General features: G+C 42.2%; 1 protein-coding gene across 1 annotated transcript in view; it reads left to right on the forward strand.

Moving 5' to 3' along the window:
• HSD11B1L (hydroxysteroid 11-beta dehydrogenase 1 like) overlaps positions 1–24458 on the forward strand; it is a 143978-nt gene that overhangs the window by 84110 nt on the left and 35410 nt on the right. The window contains exon 4 of the mRNA XM_040417489.1: positions 6500–6591. Coding sequence (XP_040273423.1) covers positions 6500–6591 — 92 coding nt within the window. The remainder of the gene's footprint in view (positions 1–6499; positions 6592–24458) is intronic.

Here is a 24458-nt window from a genome sequence, read left to right on the forward strand (position 1 = left end):
TTGTTCGTTTAAATTTAAAACCATTGTGGTGGTGTATAGAGCCAAAAATGTTAGAATTGTGTAGATGTCCCAATATTTATGGACCTGACTGTATATCCATCTGCCTCAGTGCTAATTGAAAGGCGGATCCTATCAAATTGGACAAGGATGTAAAACATGGATAAAAAGTGGACTGGGAGATCCCACACAGCCCTTTTCTCCATATTGCGGTATTGCGGTAATGATGCGTTATCGATGTGTTTTTTCAAATGCATATGCGTTTTGTTTGCAATTAGTTGCTAAATGTGGTGTCAGTAACAACTAATGTTTTAGAATAGTTTTCCCAATTTCAAATTAAAAGATATGCTGTATACACTTAATAAAACCGATCTGTATTCAATAAACATATTTACCCCTTAAGGACACAGCCTTATTTCACCTTAGGACCAGGCCATTTTTTGCAAATCTGACCAGTGTCACTTTAAGTGGTGATAACTTTAAAACGCTTTGACTTATCCAGGCCATTCTGAGATAGTTTTTTTTGTCACATATTGTACTTCATGACACTGGTAAAATGAAGTAAAAAAAAATGAATTTTTATTTATAAAAAAATACCAAATTTACAAAAAAATTTTTAAAAATTACTAATTTCCAAGTTTCGATTTCTCTACTTCTATAATACATAGTAATACCTCCAAAAATAGTTATTACTTTACATTCCCCATATGTCTACTTCATGTTTGGATCATTTTGGGAATGATATTTTATTTTTTGGGGATGTTACAAGGCTTAGAAGTTTAGAAGCAAATCTTGAAATTTTTCAGAAATTTTCAAAAAACCAATTTTTAGGGACCAGTTCAGGTCTGAAGTCACTTTGCAAGGCTTGCATAATAGAAACCACCCAAAAATGACCCTATTCTAGAAACTTCACCCCTCAAGGTATTCAAAACTGATTTTACAAACTTTGTTAACCCTTTAGGTGTTCCACAAGAATTAATGGAAAATAGAGATACAATTTAAAAATTTAACTTTTTTGGCAGATTTTCCATTTTAATATTATTTTTCCAGATACAAAGCAAGGGTTAACAGCCAAACCAAACTCAATATTTATGGCCCTGTTTCTGTAGTTTACAGAAACACCCCATAAGTGGTCGTAAACCGCTGTACGGGCACGCGGCAGGGCGCAGAAGGAAAGGAATGCCATACGGTTTTTGGAAGGCAGGTTTTGCTGGACTGTTTTTTTTTACACCATGTCCCATTTGAAGCCCCCCTGATGTACCCCTAGAGTAGAAACTCCATAAAAGTGACCCCATCTAAGAAACTACACCCCTTAAGGTATTCAAAACAGATTTTACAAACGTCGTTAACCCTTTAGGTGTTCCACAAGAATTAATGGAATATAGAGATACAATTTCAAAATTTCACTTTTTTGGCAGATTTTCCATTTTAATAATTTTTTACTTTTACAAAGCAAAGGTTAACAGCCAAACAAAACTCAATATTTATGGCCCTGATTCTGTAGTTTACAGAAACACCCCATATGTGGTCGTAAATTACTTGTCACGGATGAAGTTAGCAGATAGCTGGAACATATAAATAAACGAGCAACTGGCTTGATCCCAAACTAAGGAGCTTATAGGTGAGCCCTATAAAACCCTAAGAGCTCTCCCTGACTGCTATGCACATGCAAGAGTCTGTATGGTAGATGATTGCATGCCCGCGTACCTAATACTGTGTGACACCTGAAAACCCTATAATAGTGAGGGGACACGACCACCGGCTCCCTGCACTTAATACGGATGGAGTCAGGGTCACCTGGAATCAAGCCAGCAAGGAAACACAATAAAGTAAATGACTTATCTGAACAAACAGCAGAAGCAGCCTCCAGCAGTGAACACCTCATCCAGGAAGTAGTATAAACCGCAAAGTGAGGCAGTATGGGAGGGATTATAAAGGAAGACAATTAGTCAAAATAAGTGACACCTGGCAGAAGGAAAGGAGATGAGAAAGTGAAACCAAAACAAAGAAGATCATACAAGAGGTAGAGAAGAACGTCTGCCAGATCTTCTCACAGAACTGGCGGTGACACTACTGTACGGGCACACGGCAGGGCCCAGAAGGAAAGGAATGCCATACGGTTTTTGGAAGGCAGATTTTGCTGGATTGTTTTTTTTGACACCATGTCCCATTTGAAGCCCCCTGATGCACCCCTAGAGTAGAAACTCCAAAAAAGTGACCCCATTTTAGAAACTACGGGATAGGGTGGCAGTATTGTTGGTACTAGTTTAGGGTACATATGATTTTTGGTTGCTCTATATTACACTTTTTGTGAGGCAAGGTAACAAGAAATAGCTGTTTTGGCACCGTTTTTATTTTTTGTTATTTACAACATTCATCTGACAGATTAGATCATGTGATATTTTTATAGACCAGGTTGTCACGGATGCAGCGATACCTGTATACTTTTTTTTTTTTTATGTAAGTTTTACACAATGATTTCATTTTTAAAGCAAAAAAAAATCATGTTTTAGTTTCCATAGTCTGAGAGCCATAATTTTTTCAGTTTTTGGGCGATTACCTTGGGTAGGGTATGATTTTTGCGGGATGAGATGACGGTTTTATTGGCACTATTTTGGGGTGCGTGTGACTTTTTGATCGCTTGCTATTATACTTTTTGTGATGTAAGGTGACAAAAAATGGTTTATTTAGCACAGTTTTTATTTAAATTTTTTTACGGTGTTCATCTGAGGGGTTAGGTCATGTGATATTGTTATAGAGCCGGTCGATACGGACGCGGCGATACCTAATATGTATACTTTTTATTTATTTATGTAAGTTTTACACTATAATATCATTTTTGAAACAAACAAAAAAAATCATGTTTTAGTGTCTCCATATTCTGAGAGCCATAGTTTTTTCGGTTTTTGGGCGATTATCTTAGGTACGGTCACATGTTTTGCGGGATGAGATGACTGTTTGATTGGCACTATTTTGGGGTGCATATGACTTTTTGATCGCTTGCTATTACACTTTTTGTGATGTAAGGTGACAAAAAATGGTTTACTTAGCACAGTTTTTATTTTTTATTTTTTACAGTGTTCATCTGAGGGGTTAGGTCATGTGATATTTTTATAGAGCCGGTCGATACCGACCGGCGATACCTAATATGTATACTTTTTATTTATTTATGTAAGTTTTACACAATAATATCATTTTTGAAACAAAAAAAATTATGTTTTAGTGTCTCCATATTCTAAGCCATAGTTTGGTTTTTTTTTGCGCGATTGTCTCAGGTAGGGGCTCATTTTTCGCGGGATGAGGTGACGGTTAGATTGGTACTATTTTGGTGGGCAAACGCCTTTTTGATCGCTTGCTGTTGTACTTTTTGTGATGTAAGGTGACAAAAAAATGGTTTATTTAGCACAGTTCATTTTTTTTATTTTTTTTACGGTGTTCATCTGAGGGGTTAGGTCACGTGATATGTTTATAGAGCCGGTCGATACGGACATGGCGATAATTAATATGTCTACTTTTTTTTTCCTCCTATTTTTTACCAATTTTTTTTTACTTTATTTGGGGAAAATGACGTTTTTGTTTATTTTTACTTGAAACTTTTAATTTTTTGGGGGGAAAACTTTATTTTTTAAACTTTTGGCTGTATGAATTATACTGTGTGTATTGCTCATACAGCTTCCGGCCTGTGAGATCCAGGGGGCTGGATCACACAGGCTCGTCACCGGACGGCAGCGCGATGTCTTTCTTAGGCATCGCGCTGCCTTCCATGCCATCGGGTCCCCCCTACAGCCGCATGGGGACCCGATGGCACCGCCGCCAGCAGCCGCAAACCGCAGGTAAAGCTGCAAGCCTCAGGTCTGAATTGACCTGCGGTTTGCGGCGATCGCCAACACGTGGGGGTTACGGGACCCCCCTGCGCATTTAGCCAAGGTGCCTGCTCAATGATTTGAGCAGGCATCTTGTTCCGATCACCACCCGCCGGGCGGCGGTGATCGGAAACACACATGACGTACTGGTACGTCATGTGTCCTTAAGTACCAGGACAACATGCCGTACCGGTACGTCATGTGTCCTGAAGAGGTTAAAAAGTAACAAATCTATATATATATATATATATATATATATATATATATATATATATATATAGATTGCTGGATATAAAATATACATAGATTGCTGGATATAAAATATTATATTAGATGAGATGGGAAATTTGCTTGATGCATCAGATGATATATAGGGGGTTGCCCATCACCAAGGGTACATCCCAGTGCTGATAAACAGCAAGACATGGGATCTCCTGTCGGTAAGGGGCACTCCCCCTATCAATACTGTAAACGTTAATTCACAAAAAACTTCTGGCTTTAGCTTAAAAAAAAACTGCCACCAAAACTGACATGAGTTGAAAACTCATTTGGATTAGATTCATGTACAAATAAATTCAGGTTCAACCTAAATCAAAAGTATTTAGATTGCCCAGAAAAGTCATATATGACACTCTATAAGGCTACATGCACACGACCGTATGTGATTTGCGGTCCGCAAATTGCGGATCCGCAAAAAAAAAAAACAATGACATTGTAACAATGCCTAAAATGGACAAGAATAGGAATGTTCTATTTTTTTGGCGGGGCTACAGAACGGACATACTGATGCGGACAGCACACGGTGTGCTGTCCGCATTTTTTGCTGACCCATTGCAATGAATGGGTCCGCATCCTATCTGCAAAAAAAACGGAACGGACATGGAAACAAACAACGTTCGTGTGTATGTAGCCTAAGGTATAAAACAGCTTCTCCTCTGTTATGTTGGTGGGTTTCCTCCCATAAACTGTTCAATTCAGGTCCTTCCACAACATTTCTGTTGAATTAAAGGGGTCTTGTCACTTCAGCAAGTGACATTTATCATGTAGAGAAAGTTAATACAAGTCACTTACTAACGTATTGTTATTATCCATATTGCTTCCTTTGTTGGCTGGATTCATTTTTCCATCATATTAGAAACTGCTCGTTTCCATGGTTATGACCACCCTGTAATCCAGCAGCAGCGGCTTTGCTTGCACACTATAGGAAAAAGTGACTTCCCGTCTGGTTGCTGGGAGCGTGGGAGCTCACATAGGCTAGTGCTTTTTTTATTGTGTGCAAGCACAGTCACGCTAATGGATTGGGCAGTCGTAACCATGGAATTGAGCAGTGTATAATGTGATGGAAAAACGAATGGTACAGAGCAATTGTAGTTAGACTCCGTTGCATTCAAGTGAATGGGATGGAGGAGATATAATTACACCTGGTCTCCTGTCGACGGCAGGCAGGTAAACAGTGAAGAGAATACAGTGCCCACATGAGCACTGAGTTCTCTTCAAATAGCTGATCGGCAGGAGTGTCGGGAGTTGTGCCCCGCCAATCTGATATTCACGACCTATCCTGAGAATAGGTCATAAAAATGGGCAAAGCAGTATACCCCTTTAACATCAGCTAATATGACAAAGGCCTTTAGTTGCTTAGAGGTTACCTTGGGTTCCTTTGTGACTCTGCAGATTTTTACACACCTTGCTCTTGGCATGATCTTTGTTGGTCGACCACTCCTGGAAAAGGGTAGTTATAGTCCTGACTTTCCTCTGTAAACAATCTAACTGGATCAGCGAAGTCCATAGATGGTTTTGTAACCTTTTCCAGCCTAATGAGCATCTACAAGGCTTTTTCTGAGGTCCTCAGAAATCTGCTTGGTTTATGCCATGATGCCATATGTTGTGAAGATTAGACTTTGATAGTTGCCTGTTCTTTACATAACACATTTGTCATCCCATTGAAAACACCTGACTCCAATTTCACCTTCAAATTATCTGCTAATCCTAAAGGTTCACATACTTTTCCACTCACAGGCATGAGATATTGGATCATTTGCCTCAATAAATAAATGACCAGGTCTAATATTTTTGCTCATTGTCTGATTTAGTTATCTTTATCTACTTTCATTACATGTGCGAAAATCTGATGTAGTTTTAGGTCTTATTTACGCAGAAATATAGAAAATTCTGAAGGGTTAAGGGTACATGCACACGTTCTGGATTCATGTGCGGAGAATCCGCACTGAAATCCACAGGTGTTCGCAGGCAAATCCGTGCGGTCAATCCGCATCAATTGGTGCGGATTTGGTGCAGTAAATGAAGAAAATCCGGTCAGGAAAAATAAAATAAATTGACATGCTGCAGATTTTAAAATCCGTACCGCAGGTCAAAATCCACGAGGAAAAAATCTGCATCATGTGCATTGAGAATTTCAAATTCTCATAGAATGCAATGTACAGGATCTACGATGCGGATTTTACGCACGGAAAATCCAGATGCAATCCTGCATTTAGCCTTACTCAATGCTTTCTAAAATATTTAATTGATACCCAAACCGATTGTCTGGGAACATTGTCATTCATTTAACCCATTCTATTTCTAAGTTTTTTTCATAAACAATATCTAACAGATACTAACTACTTTGTTTAACCCTGCAGGAGGTTTGGATTACCTGGTGTTAAATCACATTGGCTCTACCCCGTTTCAGATGTGGGATGGCGATATAAATCACACAAGATGGCTAATGGAGGTTTGTATCCCTGCTTGCATATGTAGAAAATACATTCTTTGTTTAATGGGAACCTGACAACAGTTTCAGCTGACAGCTGACAGTGGGCAGAATGAAATCCCAATAGGGTCCCTCATTATAGAGATCTAGATTTTAGTCTGAAACATTGGGAAAACATAGCTTTCAAAACATGCTGGATATGGGGAGAAGTGTATATAGTCAGCTCCCCTCTGGCTTTTCCCCACTCAGCTTGTCTTACACAGGTCTGCCCCATATGCAAATAGACCTGTCAAACAAGACAAACCTGGAAGGAAAAGACAATAGGGAGCCAGGCAGTAGACACGTCTCCCCGTGCCCGTATTATTTACTCTAGAATTGTCTTTGAAACTGTGATTACATAGCTCTTAGGTATTATGAGGGACCCCATTGGCATTTCATACTGCCTGTGGTTTGGGCAGCATGAAACTGCTGAAAGATTCCCTTTAAAGGGGTTGTCCCAGGATCAACACTTATCACATATCCACAGAATTGGTGCTAAGTGTCTGATTGCTGAGGTCCTACTGCTGGAACCACCTTTCATCACAAGAACGAGTGTACCGCGTCCAGGCTTGGACAGGTGAATCTCCCGGTGAGCCTTTGAGCATGGGTGGGCCCCTAGTCCCCCAACCCATTGCACAAGTTGCACAAGGCACAGTAGATTGACTGCACTACATATGAATAGGCAGCATACAGAATGTCATCCAGCCTATGCGTCCATTTAAAAAACAGTAGAATATTAGATTAGATAGAGACTACCCTGTTTATTATTATAGATGCATCAGGTGACGGAGAAGACTTCTAGGCACAGAGGCACGCCAGTCAGTATCCTCCTTCCCCAGGGACCTGCTGTCGCGAAGTCATTGCAGGGACCCTATAATCAATCATTTTGAGCATCTTGCTGCTTCTTGCAGCTGTTCAATCAGGTAGGATTTGCATGTAAAATCACCAAATATTCAAACACACACACATATAATGTAAAATGATAATTTATTGATGCAATTTAATACAAAACTCAATAAATAATATTATAAAATGTTTAGCAGCAATACATGAGATGCCATGACAAAAATACTCTCCCCAAGGTTATGGTCACATGTTAACTATAAATCACACGACATATATAGACAAAAGTCAATGTATAGTGACCACTATAATCGGTAGTGTACCACACTTATATACTCCACCCTGATCCTGCACAAGGCATTGGGAGCATACATTCAAAAAGCAGCCCAAAATATTTAAGGCAAAAAAATTACCATAATACCCCACTTGGGCACCAGGCTACTGCTACATATTTAATAAAATACCCCAAAATAACGCCAGATCATTATGAGGAGTTTCCTATACAGACCAAGAACTTGGAGAGACCACCGAACCCCGACACACGTTTCTCTGACGTCTTTCTTTTTTTTTTTTGTATTTGCATGTAGCTGTACATTGGACCTCCAGAATACATTTTTCTAGTGGATTCTAAGCACGCCGGTCCGACACTGTCCGTGCCCCTTTTTTTAAAGCATCAATGGTCATGCATGCAAAGTGATGCTACATTCAAAAGCTATAGCATTGATGAACTAGCCCTTTACCACTTGGCTACTGCTGAACGACAAAATATGTCATAGCAGTAGGCTGTCAGCTGTAAGCTGCCGAAAACAAACAGTGGCTGCTTTAACTTTGTATTTCCACTTGATGGCATTGAATTAGACAAAAGCAAGGTGCTGCCCCTGTCTCTGCATTGACATCCAATGACGGGATTGCAGGGAGTCAATTGACGATATTCTGTAGATGTAGGCTTGCTCAAGTCCTTCTGTCTCTTTATGTAATCCCAGACAGACTCGATGATGTTGAGATCAGGGATCTGTGGAGTGCCATATGATCTCCTCCAGAACTCCTTATTTATTTATTTTACACTGAAAATAGCTCTTAATGACATTTGATGTATGTTTGGGGTCATTGTCATGCTATAGAATACATTTGGACCCAGTCAGATGTCTCCCTGATGGCACTGCATGATGGATAAATATCTGCCTGTATTTCTCAACAATGAGGACATCATTAATCTGGCAGTCACATGTTGAGCACTGCTCTGTCGGAGACTGCTGTAGATCTTGGAGAGCTTTTACTGCTTCTGTCATTTTTTCAGATACACAGTGTTTAGTGTGGGCTATGTATGGAAAAAAGGCAGTGGCTCTGCTGCCTCTATTGGTCCTGGACTCCTAGCTGACACGATTGATCACATGATCGCAGGGATGCTGATTGTAGAATGCTACTGCTGGGTCTAACTAGTCCCAGCACTATTCTATCAGTGAAAACTGTCACTGCACTGCATAGCCACTCTGCACTGCATAGTTACTCAAATTACTGTGGAAAAGTATACTATAAAAAATAGTTATGTCAGGTTGTATAGTCAGGTTATGACTAAGACTTGATGTTGAAATGCGTCAACCTGTTATGGCTCATGTTCCTGTACTTTTTTTTTTTATAATTGCATTTTTATGTGAACAAGGCAGAATGCACAAGGTATTCCACATAAGAACACATAATATAACATCAGGTGATATGCGCAATATAAATCAGACAAAAAACAATAAAGGCTATGTGAAAATCCAGCGTATTGTCATACTCAGCAGAAAAAAAACAAAAAAAAAAAAACAATTATCGATGGTGTCTCACCGTTAAAAGAACGTTCCTGAGGAACTAGCTACATAAATCTATTATTAGGGTGAGTATGATCTACTCTGAATCCTATCAGAACATCACTGTTGTAAAGAATGTAACAACAGAGGAAAGAAAGACAGACAATACAGACAAAGACACATCGGGGGGGGGGGGGGGGGGGTAAAGTATTCTCTTAAGCTCGTCTCAGGGTTGTCTAGTAGCCCAATAGTTGTCCCAGAGATCCCAAATGGCATGAAATAGATCTACTTTATCCTGGAACATAGCGGTCGTGTATTCCAGGGTCTGGACCTCCGTCACTCTAGCATATAGGTCGGAGATTTTTGGGGGGTCAGATCTTTCCAGAGGCAGGCAATAAGGCAGCGAGCTGCAGTCAGTACTTGTATCAACAGTTTAAGTGAATTTTTCTTTATATTTGCTGGTGTAATATTAAGTAGGAAGGATATTGGATCAGGAGGTACTGTATACTGCAGCCAAAAATATCACTCAAAAGAGAGCTGACTCTGGACCAGAAGGTGCGTGTTAAGGAGCAGTCCCAGAAAATGTGGTGTAGTGTTCTCTTAGTTGTCCCGCATCTCCAGCAAATCTCCGCGACTGCTGGATTCAATCTATGGAGGAGATCAGGAGTGTGGTACCAGTACATTAGGATCCTCCATATAAGGCGTGGCACGTGCATCTGGTAGAGTTCTCCCTAAATATTCCTCCCATCGAACCATATAAGAGTGTCTATGAATCCGTTCCGGGAAGAGGATTGACAAAATGGAGTAGATCTCAGATATTAATCCCTTCATATGAACCCCTCTTCTACAAAGGCGCTCAAATGCCGTCGGGAGAGAGACGTTGAGCCCCGAGAAGATATATTGGGCAAAATGTCTAATCTAAACATAGAAGTAATTAGTCAAAGAGGGAAGGCTATATTTGCTCTGAACATCTGAGAAAGGTAATAGGTCCCTAGTGAATGGGTCTACAATGTCTGCATAGCAAAAGACACCACGCTGAAACCATAGTCTCGTTGCTGACGTGGTGAGACTTGCTGGGAGTAGTGGATGATATAAAAAAGAAGTCATGGAGGAGTGGTGGGAGATCAGAGGGAATCTACTACTACAGGTCAGCCATATGGATTTAGTGCAGGCCATGGGCCCTAAAAGTTCCCTAGGTGATGACACACTATAGGGGCTAGACCATAGCAGAGAATTAGGATGTATGGGAGCCATCCAGAGTCTCTCTATCTGCATCCAGATACAATAAGGTTGCAGAATAAGGTTGCAGAGATGCCCAAGCTGTGATGCAATGTAACTGAACTGCCCAATAATATTTGATCAGGTCAGGTACTCCCAGGCCACCCTGAGACTTCACACCCAAGTATCGTAAGGAATCCTCCTTCCAATGGAAAGAAAAAGTTTGCCCGAAGGGGGCCAAGGGTCGTCTGAGGTATATTGAAGGGGGGGGCCTCAGTTTTATGGGTGTTGACCTTATACCCCGACAGTCGTCCAAACTCTTGTAATATGGAGTGGAGGTTTGGGAGGGAAATATGGAGTTTAGTGAGGGTGAGGAGGACATCGTCCGCATATAGTGACAGCTTGAACTCTTTATCCCTGATTATAATACCCTTGACATCCGGGCAGGCCCTAATTTTATTCGCAAGGGGTTCAATACACATTGCGAATAATAAGGGGGATAGGGGACATCCCTGTCTTGTCCCATTGGCTATGTGTATTGGTCAAGACTCAGTGTGTGGAAGCTTGATTGTCGCCACGGGGGAGGAGTATAAGCCTTGCATGGCCTGAACAAAAGGGTCAGAGAGACCATATGCCTTCAAGGTCGCAAACAGAAATGGCCAGCTTAGGCGGTCAAACGCTTTTTCAGCGTCCAAACTAAGAAGCAATAACTTCTCCCCCGAGCAACCAACCACCTCCATCAAGTCAATGTTCTGTCGTGTATTATCACTGCCCTGTCAACATGGGACAAAACCTACCTGATGTTTATGGATCAATGAGGGGAGAAAAGCATTTAGATAAGAGGCCAGTATTTTAGTGAAAATCTTGATGTCCGAATTAAGTAATGAAATGGGCCTATGATTTTGACAATCAAGGGGGTCTTTCCCGGGTTTTGGGATTAACGTGAGATACAAATGGGACATGGCAGTAGGCACCGCGTCACCTGATAGGAATTGATTAAAGAGATTTGTCATATGTGGCGTCAGTTCTGTTTTAAAAGTCTTGTAGCATTTATAGGAAAAGCAATCAGGGCCCGGGTACTTGGCCTCCGGTAAGTGGTCAATTCCCTCCTCTATCTCATCCCCAGTTGCAGGTCCATTAAGGCCATTAATATCTGTAGTCGACAGGTGGGAAGGTTACATAAGGTCAAGTATGTCTGCAATAATCGCTTCCTGCTTCCCTTCATTTGTGGGGAAATCACTAGGCAGATTATAGAGGGCGGTGTAGTAGGTCGAGAATCGCTCTGCAATTTCCTTGTGGTCATTGTGGACCGTCCCGTCTGCTCCCTTGACTGCACATGGGCCTGTTTGTGGGGGGCGATTTAATTGCTTGGCCAACAACATATGAGGCTTATTCCCCCAGGCATAATACCGTTGTTAAGTATATAACATTAGTTTGTCGACCCTACCCAGAGCTATCCTATGCAGATGGACTCGGGTGTCACCTATGCGCTTAAGCGTGTGGCAGGGGGGATGGGCAGACATTGCCTCCTCCAAGTTATGCAAACGGAATTTGAGGGACCGTACTGTAGCTATTGAATCCTTTTTTTAGTCTTGTGCCCAGGGCGATACAGTGCCCTCTCATTAGCGCTTTATGGGCCTTCCCTTAGGGAACGTACATCCCTCACCAACCATTCATTAAGCTCAAAGTAAGATTTAAGGTGACTGCACAATTCATCCCGTAGTAGTAGCCTCTTATGGAGGGTGTCATTAAGACACCAATGACATTGGCGTGTATGTCCTGAACCAAGGTCTATTCTGACCATTACTGGGACATGGTCAGACCAAGGGATTTGACCCATATTAGCTCCCTTCAGCACCCGGAGGGTGGAAATGGTTACAAAATAGAAATCAGTTTTGGTGTGAGTATCATGGGGAGCAGAGTAGAAGAACCTATCAGGGGGGTGGTTAAGTCGCCAGAGGTCGTATAAGGAGTATCTACTGATTAATTAGCGAAAATCCCTAGTTAACCGCTGCTGTGTTGAATGTAAGGGCCTTCCTGGTAGGGCCAACCTGTCCATGGAGTAAAAAACAATTATGTTAAAATCTCCTCCCAGTAGGACTAATGGGTTAGGAAATCCGAAAACTCTGTGAAACACTCTAAGGAAATTGTTTTCGGGGCATACAAATTACAAAGCGTGATTGACAACGCTCCAGCCAATGGCAGTGCTATAACTGCAAAGGAAAGGGCAGAACCTCCCTGCATGCAGCCATTCTAGCCGGTGACTGCATGCTGAGAGGTTCTGTGCTTCTCTGTGCTCGATCTGCTGGGATTTGTGGTTCTACCACAGCTTTCATTGCCTTTACTGCTCCTGTATAGAAGAAGACATCTGCAGTGTTTTTTTTTTTTTTTTTCTGCAGCAGAAGTTCCAGATCCCTAATCCACCCCCCTTCCCAAGCCCTAATCCCTATCCCCCCTCTCCCTTCTCAAGAAACATCCATTTTTCTGGCAGGTCTGCTCAGTTTACTGTGCACATTTTTTTCCCCCGTGTAGTTAGTTTATCTATATATATACAGTTGCAAGAAAAAGTATGTGAACCCTTTGGAATTATATGGATTTCTGCACAAATTGGTCATAAAATGTGATCTGATCTTCATCTAAGTTACAACAATAGACAATCACAGTCTGCTTAAACTAATAACACACAAAGAATTAAATGTTACCATGATTTTATTGAACACACCATGTAAACAGTCACAGTGCAGGTGGGAAAAGTATGTGAACCCCTAGACTAATGACATCTCCAAGAGCTAATTGGAGTGAGGTGTCAGCCAACTGGAGTCCAATCAATGAGATGAGATTGGAGGTGTTGGTTACAGCTGCCCTGCCCTATAAAAAACACACACCAGTTCTGGGTTTGCTTTTCACAACAAGCATTGCCTGATGTGAATGATGCCTCGCACAATAGAGCTCTCAGAAGACCTACGATTAAAAATTGTTGACTTGCATAAAGCTGGAAAGGGTTATAAAAGTATTTCCAAAAGCCTTGCTGTTCATCAGTCCACGTTAAGACAAATTGTCTGTAAATGGAGAAATTTCAGCATTGCTGCTACTCTCCCTAGGTGTGGCCGTCCTGTAAAGATGACTGCAAGAGCCCAGCTCAGACTGCTCAATGAGGTGAAGAAGAATCCTAGAGTGTCAGCTAAAGACTTACAAAAGTCTCTGGCATATGCTAACATCTACGATACATAACACACTAAACAAGAATGGATTTCATGGGAGGATACAACAGAGGAAGCCACTGCTGTAAAAAAAAAAAAAAAAAACAATGCTGCACATTTACAGTTTGCACAAGAGCACCTGGATGTTCCACAGCAGTACTGGCAAAATATTCTGTGGACAGATTAAACCAAAGTTGAGTTGTTTGGAAGAAACACACAACACTATGTGTGGAGAAAAAGAGGCACAGCACACCAACATCAAAACCTCATCCCAACTGTGAAGTATGGTGGTGTGGGCATCATGGTTTGGGGCTGCTTTGCTGCGTCAGGGCCTGGACGGGTTGCTGTCATCGAAGGAAAAATGAATTCCCAAGTTTATCCAGACATTTTGCAGGAGAACTTAAGGCCATCTGTCCACCAGCTGAAGCTCAACAGATGATGGGTGTTGCAACAGGACAACAACCCAAAGCATAGAAGTAAATCAACAACAGAATGGCTTAAACAGAAGAAAATACGCCTTCTGGAGTGGCCTAGTCAGAGTCCTGACCTCAACCTGATTGAGATGCTGTGGCATGACCTCAAGAAAGCGATTCACACCAGACATCCCAAGAATATTGCTAAACTGAAACAGTTCTGTAAAGAGGAATGGTCAAGAATTACTCCTGACCGTTGTGCACTCTGATCTGCAACTACAGGAAACGTTTAGTTGAAGTTATTGCTGCCAAAGGAGGTTCAACCAGTTATTGAATCCAAGGGTTCACATACTTTTTCCACCTGCACTGTGAATGTTTACATGGTGTGTTCAATAAAAACATGGTAACATTTAATTCTTTGTGTGTTATTAGTTTAAGCAGACTGTGATTGTCTATTGTTGTGACTTAGAGGAAGATCAGATCACATTTTATGACCAATTTGTGCAGAAATCCATATCATTCCAAAGGGTTCACATACTTTTTCTTGCAACTGTAAATCTCCATATACATATATATAGAAATAAATTTTAGTTAGGTAGTGTTAGTGTAGGTTTGTGCGTGCATGCATCCAGCAATTCTTTTTTTTTTTTTCTACTCTTATCTCTATATTTCAAATTTATAACAAGCCCCTTCGCGGGTGAAAACACTACATACACACCCCATACTAAATAAAGTTTTACACATTTCACACAAAACACCCCAATAAAATAAAAATGGCCTGTCGGTCCCAACGAGTTTACTCAGCTGAAGAGGAATACATGTATCTTGCCTCTGATACTGAGTCTGCCAGTGAGGGAGAAGAGCATGTCACTTTTGTCTACGCCTCTACCCCCTCATCATCATCATCCGCTGATGAGGGACCCTCTAGAAGGCACCCCAGGGTAGCAGCCGAGGCAGCCCCCAGAGTGACCCCATATGGACCCCACCCCCTGACGATTATCAGCCCCAAATTCTGGATTTTGCTGGCAACTCTTGAATACAGATAGACAGTGCGGGTTTTTACAGAACAAGATTTTTTCAAAATCTTCTTCTCTGAAGATTTTGTGAATATAATGGTGGCCCAAACCAATTTGTGCGTCCAACAATTTAAAGCTCAGAACCCTACCTCGCCATATGCTAGACCCCTAGGTTGGACCCCAGTAAGTGCAGCAGAGATTATGACACTTTGGGGAGTCGTGCTGCATATGGGCGTAGTAAAGAAGCCAAACGTCAGACAATATTGGAGTTCGGACATTTTCTACCAGTAACACCATAACCCGGAACACCATGACCCGGAAGCATTTTGAGTCAATTCGTAAATTCCTACACTACAACGACAATACACAGTGCCCACCCCAAAATGAGCCGACATTTGACCGTCTGTTCAAGGTTAGGCCCGTCCTTGACCACTTTAACACCAAGTTTGCTGAGGTGTACACCCCTGATAAAAATGTATCTGTAGATGAGTCCCTGTTACTTTTCAAAGGGAGGGTTCGATTCTGCCAGTACCTGCCTAGCAAACGGGCAAGGTATGGCATAAAAATTTACAAACTTTGTTAGAGTAGCTCCGGGTACACCCACATGTTCAGCGTTTATGAAGGGAAAGATTCCCGCATAGAACCCCCAGAATGCCCCCCCCCATCATAGGAGTTAGTGGAAAGATTGTGTGGGACTGCACCCACTGCTGGATAAGGGTTACAACCTCTATGTGGATAACTATTATACCAGAGAGGCCTCCCTAGATCCCTGGTAGGGCAACCACTGAGAATAGGTGAAAGCAGGGCTCTCCTCCATGAGAACATGCTGGCGGTTAAAGGGGTTGTCCGGGATCAAAGTAATTTTTAAAAACGTTAATAATCACCTTGATATTACGCAGTAAAGTCATTCTGATGCTCTGTGTATTTTTTTTTTCATCCTCTTTGCTCCTATGAGTCTCTAATACTGCTGTCAGTATTGTTTACATAGCAGCTCCTGTGCTATGTCATTTCCGGCCACACTGCCTTATGGGTCCCACAAGGCTGCGTGACTCTGCAGCTGGATCTTACAAGCCTTTCCACTCCCCCTAATCAGTATTCCGCCTCCTGCCACTCATACTCCTCATCAGTATTCCTCCCCTAAAACCACCTTTTTCTAAGCCTACAAACTGAATCCCTCCCTGCTTCCATGTATCTGCTCTCTGCTAGCATCGCATAAAAGACAATAGTGGCAGGGAGCTGTAGCACATCCCATTCATTGCAACTGACCATGGGAGGCGTGCACTATGCTAAATAGCATAGTTTGCTGCCTCCAATAGAGCCTTCTTCTACTCCTAATAACACTCCTCTATGGCCGGTGACATCATCGGCAGAGGGGGGCGTTCCTTAGTGAGGCGAGTTCCCTCCTCCAATACTGCCTCCTTCCTCCCAGACTAACGCCCTCTGTGCCCGGTGATGTCACAGAGGGGCGTGTTTTAGCTCCGACATTTCCCTCCTACTGACAGCCTCCTTGCTAGCTGCAGAACGATCCTGTGTGCTTGTGACGTCACCGGGCTCCTTGCTAAGCGGAAGGAAGAGGCTTAGCACACCAGTAAGGAGTCGGTACATCACTGAATCTTTGAAAATCTGAACTTCCGGCTGAGAACTTATGAAAGAAATACCGGGCATCAGAAAACTCTGGCAAAGGTAGGACAGGAATGTATGTAATATTTATGTGCTTGTTGTACCCTTACAACAATGTCCCCAATCCCGGACAACCCCTTTAAGTACAAGGACAAGAGGGATGTCCTTTTACTGACCACCATTCACACAAATACCAGCTCCCCTGCGAGATACCACTACCTCTGTCCCTAAACCAGTTTGCATCCTGGACTACAATAAGCACATGGGAGGGGTTGCTCTTTCAGATCAAGTTCTGAAGCCCTACAGTGCCACACCAAAAACAAAAGTGTGGTACAAAAAGCTGGCCGTACACATTGTACAGGTGGCAATGTACAATACGTACGTGCTATTTCAATCTGCAGGCCACACAGGAACTTTCCTCCAGTTCCAAGAGGTGGTTATCAAGTCCCTAATTTTTCAAAGCCAGGCGGGGGAGGGTCCCTGTACTTCAGGGTGTCATGGTGCCGGTTTTGTACCAGGGCAACATTTTCCAGGTCAAGTCTCCTAGACAGAAAGGAAGGGAAGGACCCAAAAAAGATGCAGGGTGTGTTCGAAAAGGGGGATAAGGAAAGACACCATTTACCACTGCGAAACCTGTCCTGAAAAACCTGGCCTGTGCATGCAGGAGTGTTTTAGAATCTACCACACATCCATGGAGTATCAATTTCATTCTTAATGTACCATGTAGTTTTACCACCTTATACCTCTGATTTAGTCCGCATAGCTTACATATCCACTTTTTACCAACCACTACATATTCACTTCTGTGAAACACCTGTTACGGTAGGTAAAAAGTGCCCTTTCCACCCCTTAAAATGTTCGTACGGGGTCCACTTTCCAAAATGGGGTCACTTCTTGGGGTTTTTAATTTCTGTGGACCTCAGGAATTTTTTAAATGCGACATGGCACCAAAAATTCATGTCTGTTTATTCAGGCCTGCAAAATCCATATTTTTGCAGTTTGCATCTAGAGCCCTGTTGTGCGCCTATACAGCAGGTTACAAGCACATATAGGGGGTTTCCTGAATGGGGAGAAAATGGGGAACACATACTGGGGTGCATTTTCTCCTTTAGCCCCTTGTGAAAGTGAAAAATTGGGGTCTGCTAGTAATTGTTCATTTTTACAAATGTGTGCTTTGAAATTCTTTCTCTAGTATTTCGGCCTTCTGTGAAACACTTGTTTGCTAATAAGTACCCTTTCCACTAGGGATCGACCGATTATCGGTTTGGCCGATATTATCGGCCGATATTGAGGATTTTGAACGTTATCGGTATCGGCATCTATTTTGCCGATATACCGATAACGTATGGGGAACACAGAACGCGCTGCTGACAGCGCTCTCTGTGTTCCCTCCGCAGCACAGGGGAGAAGGAAGCAGTGTCTCCTCCCCCTGTGCTGCTGCTGCCGCTGCCGCCAATGAGGGGATAGAACATAAGAGGAGGGGAGGGGCTGTGGCCGCTGCGCCACCAATGAAGATAAGCCTTTCATTCATTCATATACAGGAGGCGGGAGCTGGCTGCAGAATCACATAGCCGGCTCCCGACCTCTATCAGCGGTAGCTGCGGTCCGCGGTAGTTAACTCCTCAGGTGCCGCGGATCGCAGCTACCGCTGATAGAGGTCGGGAGCCGGCTATGTGATTCTGCAGCCAGCTCCCGCCTCCTGTATATGAATGATCGATAGACTTATCTTCATTGGTGGCGCAGTGCGCCCCCCACCCCCATCCCAATACCGGCCAATAGTAAAATCATTGGTGGCAGTGGCCACAGGATCCCCTCTCCCCTGCTCCTCCGATCGGAGCCCCAGCTGTGTAAGCCTGGGGCTCCGATCGGTTGCCATGGCAGCCAGGACGCTATTGAAGCCCTGGCTGCCATGTTCAGCTCCATGCTGCTGTGTGCACTATGCACAGAGCAGCAGGGACAGTGTGAGATCCTATTCACCCTGATAGAGATCTATCAGGGGGAATAGGACAAGGGTTCTAGTCCCTAAGGGGGTTAAAAGTTAGTAAAAAAAAAAAAACACAAAAATATTAAGTATAAATGAAAAAGATTTATAAAAAAAAAATACACATTAACAATAAACAAAAAAAATACACATTAACAATAAACATATTAATTTTCAGCAGATTTGTGTAGGAATTTTTTTTTTTTCTCAAAAATGAAAATTCCCAGAATATCGGTATAAATTATCGGCTATCGGCCTGAAAGTTCACAAATTATCGGTATCGGTATCGGCCCTAAAAAATCAATATCGGTCGATCCCTACTTTCCACCACTTAAAATGTTCGTACGGGGGTGCTCTTTACGAAATTGGGTCACTTCTTGGGGTTTTTAATTTCTGGGGACCTCAGGAAATGTATTTATTGTGACATGTCACCTAAAATACATGTTTTTAGGCCTGTAAAAAACTGTTCCCTTACGTCCTACCAGCAGCACAGATGGGGTTAACTGCCCCCCGTGGACTGGTAGGACCGGCGGAATTTTTAATGAGCCCAAAGAATAACCAATAGAAGAACTCCAGCTCCCTTAAAGGGAGTGGTTCGCCCCCCAGCCCACCGTGTTTTTTTCTGTCCTTTGGACAGGTGGATCCACTGGATATATCGAGATGCCTCCAGATCTATGTGGATAGATCCAAAGAATTCAGGATAGATGATAACCTCTTCATCCTGTTTGCCGGTAACTCTTAAGGCCGTAAGGCGTCTAAAACTACTATTAGTCGCTGGGTCAAGGAAGCCATTAGGGAAGCTTTCACCTCCCAATCCTTAGATCCTCCGGAGTTTGTGAGGGCCCATTCTACAAGGGCCGTAGCTACCTCTGTCGCGGAGAGAAGTCTTCTCCCCCTAGAGTTGATCTGTAAGGCAGCTTCCTGGAGCTCTGAATCAACCTTCATCTCCCATTATAGAATAGATGCTAAGGTAGCAGAGTTTTCGGCCTTTGGGCAGACAGTCCTTACTTCTGCCGAGCATGAGGACCCTCCCTAGGGGATTCTTCTTGCTATCTCCCCATCTGTGCTGCTGGTAGGACGTAAGGGAATCGTTAATTTCTAACGATAATTTGTTTTCCCTTAGTCCTAACAGCAGCACACAAATTTTCCCACCCTAAGGCTGGGTTCACACCTGAGCGTATTCGATAAGCGCTTTTTACAGGCGTTTTTATTGGGCGTTTTTTAGGCGTATCTTGGGGCGTTTTTGTATTTTGGAAAAGTGCGTAGTACGCGCGTTTGTGTGTTTAATCCAATGAAAAACTGCCACAATACGCGTGACAATACGCCCCAAAGAAGCTCCTGTACTTCTTGGGGCGTAGGGCGTTTTACAGCGCGTTCGTACGCGGTGTAAAACGCTCAGGTGAGAACCATGCCCATAGGGAAACATTGGTTTTTGCCTGTTGAGCGTTTTACAGCGCGTAGGAACGCGCTGTAAAACGCTCAGGTGTGAACCCAGCCTTAAAGTACTTTCTTGTTGTAGACACGGTGGGCTGGGGGGCGAACCTAACAGTCGGTCCTACCAGTCCACGGGGGCAGTTAACCCCATCTGTGCTGCTGTTAGGACTAAGGGAAAACAAATTATCGTTAGAAATTAACTATTTTTGCCCTTTGCATCTAGAGACCTGCTGTGCGCCAATACAGCAGGCTACAAGAACATATGGGGTGTTTGCAAAAAGGGGAGAAAATGGGGAGCATATACTGGGGCACATTTTCTCCTTTAACCCCTTGTTAAAAGGAAAAATTGGGGTCTGCTTGTAATTTTATTTTATTTTTTACAAATGTATGCTTTGAAATCCTTTCTCTAGTATTTCTGCCTTCTGTGAGACACCTGTTTGAAAAGTACCCTTTCCACCACTTAAAATGTTCGTATGGGGGTGCTCTTTCCGAAATTGGGTCACTTGTTGGGGGTTTTCATTACAGGGGACCTTGGGAATTTATTTAATGCGACATGGCACCTAAAATACATGTCTGTTTATTCAGGCCTGCAAAAAACTGTTTTTGCACTTTGCATCTAGAGACCTGCTGTGCACTGATACAGCAGGCTACAAGCACACATGGGGCGTTTGCAAAAAGGGGAAAAATGCATTTTTCTCCTTTAACCCCTTGTAAAAATAAATTTGGGGGTCTGCTAGCAATTATTCCCCCCCCCCCCCCCACACACACAAATATGTGCTTTGAAATGCTTTCCAAGTATTTCTGTCTTCTGTGAGACACCTGTTTGATGAAAAGTACCCTTTCTACGACTTAAAATGTTCGTATGGGGGTGCTCTTTCCGAAATAGGGTCACTTGTTGAGGTTTTTCATTTCTGGGGACCTCAGGAATTTATTTAATGCGACATGGCACCTAAAATACATGTCTGCCAATTCAGGTCAGCAAAATCCATATTTAGCTGTTTGACTCTAGAGCCCTGCCATACGCCCATACATCATTTTTTGGGCACATATGGGGTGTAGGCGTATTCGGGGGGAATGCGGGGTGCATTTTGTCCTGTTACCCCTTGTGAAAAATGTGGGTGTAAAGCAACTTTTTCTGGATTTTTATTTTATTTTTCATTTTCACAGCCAAACCACATTATTTGGGGTTTTCCACTCTAGAGGTACCTCAGGGCGTGTTCAATTGCAAGATGGCGCCTGTCAATTATTCCGGTGAAATCTGCCTTCCAGTAGCCATTTGGTGCTCCTTTCCTTCTGACCCCTGTGGTACGCCCATATAGCAGTATACAAGCACATATGGGGTATTGCTGTAATCAGGAGAAAATGGGCAATAAATTATGGGGTACATTTTTTCTCCAGTCCCCCCTTGTGAAAGTGAAATATTTGGGCCTTAAGACCATTTTTCTGGAAAAAAATTTAATTTTTAATGTTCACTGCCAATTCCATGAATCACCTTTGAGGACAAAGTTCTCACTACACATCTTGAAATATTCCTTGAGGGGTGTAGTTTTCAGAATGGTGTCACTTTTTGGGGGTTTCCACTTTGGGGGTTTCATAAGCTAATCCTGCAAAATCTGTCCTCCAAAAGCCGTATGGCGCTACTTCCCTTTTAAACCTTGTCATGCACCCATACATAATTTTTTTAGCACATATGGGGTGTTGGCGTATTCAGGGGGAAATGGGGAACAAAATGTGTGGTGCATTTTGTCCTGTTACCCCTTGTGAAAGTGAAAAATGTGGGTGTAAAAGCAACTTTTTCTGGAAAATTTTTTCATTTTTGATTTTCACAGCCATGCGTTTCCTAATTCTGTGAATCGCCCAATGGGTAAAAATGCTCACTACACACCTTGAAATATTTCTTGAGGGGTGTAATTTCCGGAATGGGGTCACTTTTTGGGGGTTTCCACTGTAGGGCCACCTCAGGGTGTCTTCATATGCGACATAGCTTCCAACTACCATTCCAGCTAAATCCGCTCTTGAAAAGCCATATGGTGCTCCTTCCACTCTGAAGCATGCTGTGTGCCTATACATCAGTTTTTGAGCACACAGGGGGTGTTTCTGTAAACTCCTGATGAAGGGTAATAGATTTTGAGTTTTGTTTGTCTGTTAACCCTTGATGTGTTGCAGAAAAAATAGATTAAAATTTAAAATCTGCTAAAAAAAAGTGAAATTTTGAATTTTCATTCCCATTGTCATTTAATTCTCGTGGGACACCTAAAGGGTTAACTAAGTTTGTAAAATCTGTTTTGAATACCTTGAGGGGTGTAGTTTCTAAAATGGGGTGATTTATGGGTGGTTTTAATATGTAAGCGCCAGAAAATGACTTCATAACTGAACTGGTCCTGAAAAAATTGGGGTTTGGAAATGTTCTTAAAAATTTTAGGTTTTGCTTCTAAACTTCTAAGCCTTCTAACGTCACAAAAAAAAAAAAATTCATTTTCAAAATGATCCAAACATGAAGTAGACATATGGGGAATGTAAAGTACTAATTATTTTTGGAGTTATTACTATCTATTATAAAAGTAGAGAAATAGAAATTTGCTAATTTGCTAATTTTTCAAAATTTTTGGTAAATTTGGTATTTTTTTATAAATAAAAATTAAATATTTTGACTCAATTTTACCACTGTCATGAAGTAAAATATGTGACGGGAAAACAATCTCATAATGGCCTGGATAAGTAAAAGCGTTTTAAAGTTATTACCACATAAAGTGACACATGTCAGATTTGCTAAAAATGGCCTGGTCCTTAGGCCCCTTGCAGACGAGCGTTCCTCCCACAGCGAGTCTGCATCGCAGCACCCGGCCTGAACTCCCATCACTGCCGGGAGTCACATAGCATTATATTGATTTATGATGCTATGTAAACCTTACAATTCTGGAATGTATTGGATAACACAGGCAGCATTATGCCAATATTATCCCGTACATTCCAGAACTGTAAGGGTTACATAGCATTATAAATCAATATAATGCTGTGTGACCCCTGGAAGCGATGGGAGTTCAGGCCGGGTGCTGCGATGCGGACTCGCTGCGAGAGGAACGCTCGTCTGCAAGGGGCCTTAAGGTGAAAAATGGCAGGGTCCTGAAGGGGTTAATCAACATATTGTTGTGTTGTCATCAAAAAATGCATTGCGATTGTTGTGCGTTTTTCAATGCGTTTTTTTGCATACCAATGTGTTTTTTTGTATACAATTGCATTTTGTCATTAGTTATGACACTTAATTATTTTTTAGTGATGAGTTTGCAAAGTCATAAACAGCATAAAAAACAAAGAACAAAAAATACAAACATATGATATGCAAAAAAGTATAGGCACTCAGTTACGTCAACAAGCTCGAATTAGTATCCAGCTTCGTACAGTCAGGTCCATAAATATTGGGACATCAACACAATTCTAAAATTTTTGGCTCTATACACCACCACAATGGATTTGAAATGAAATGAACAAGATGTGCTTTAACTGCAGACTGTCAGCTTTAATTTGAGGGTATTTACATCCAAATCAGGTGAACGGTGAAGGAATTGCAACAGTTTGCATATGTGCCTCCCACTTGTTAAGGGACCAAAAATATTTATGGCCCTGATTCTGTAGTTTACAGAAACACCCCATATTTGGTCGTAAACTGCTGTATGGGCACACGGCAGGGCGCAGAAGGAATGGAATGCCATACGGTTTTTGGAAGGCAGATTTTGCTGGACTGGTTTTTTTCACACCATGCCCCATTTGAAGCCCCCCTGATGCACCCCTAGAGTAGAAATTCCATAAAAGTGACCCCATCTAATAAACTACACCCCTCAAGGTATTCAAAACTGATTTTACAAACGTCGTTAACCCTTTAGGTGTTCCACAAGAATGAATGGAAAATAAAAGACACAATTTCAAAATTTCACATTTTTGGCAGATTTTCCATTTTAATATTTTTTTTCCACTTACAAAGCAAGGGTTAACAGCCAAACAAAACTGAATATTTATGGCCCTGATTCTGTAGTTTACAGAAGCACTCCATATGTGGTCGTAAACTGCTGTACGGGCACACGGCAGGGCGCAGAAGGAAAGAAATGCAATACGGTTTTTGGAAGGCTGGACTGTTTTTTTTTACACCATGTCCCATTTGAAGCCCCCCTGATGCACCCCTAGAGTAGAAACTCCCAAAAAGTGACCCCATTTTAGAAACTACGGGATAAGGTGGAAGTTTTGTTGGTACTAGTTTAGGGTACATATGATTTTTGGTTGCTCTATATTACACTTTTTGTGAGGCAAAGTAACAAGAAATAGCTGTTTTGGCACCGTTT

This window comes from Bufo bufo, chromosome 2, assembly GCF_905171765.1.
Source record: "Bufo bufo chromosome 2, aBufBuf1.1, whole genome shotgun sequence".
Taxonomy (NCBI): Eukaryota; Metazoa; Chordata; class Amphibia; order Anura; family Bufonidae; genus Bufo; species Bufo bufo.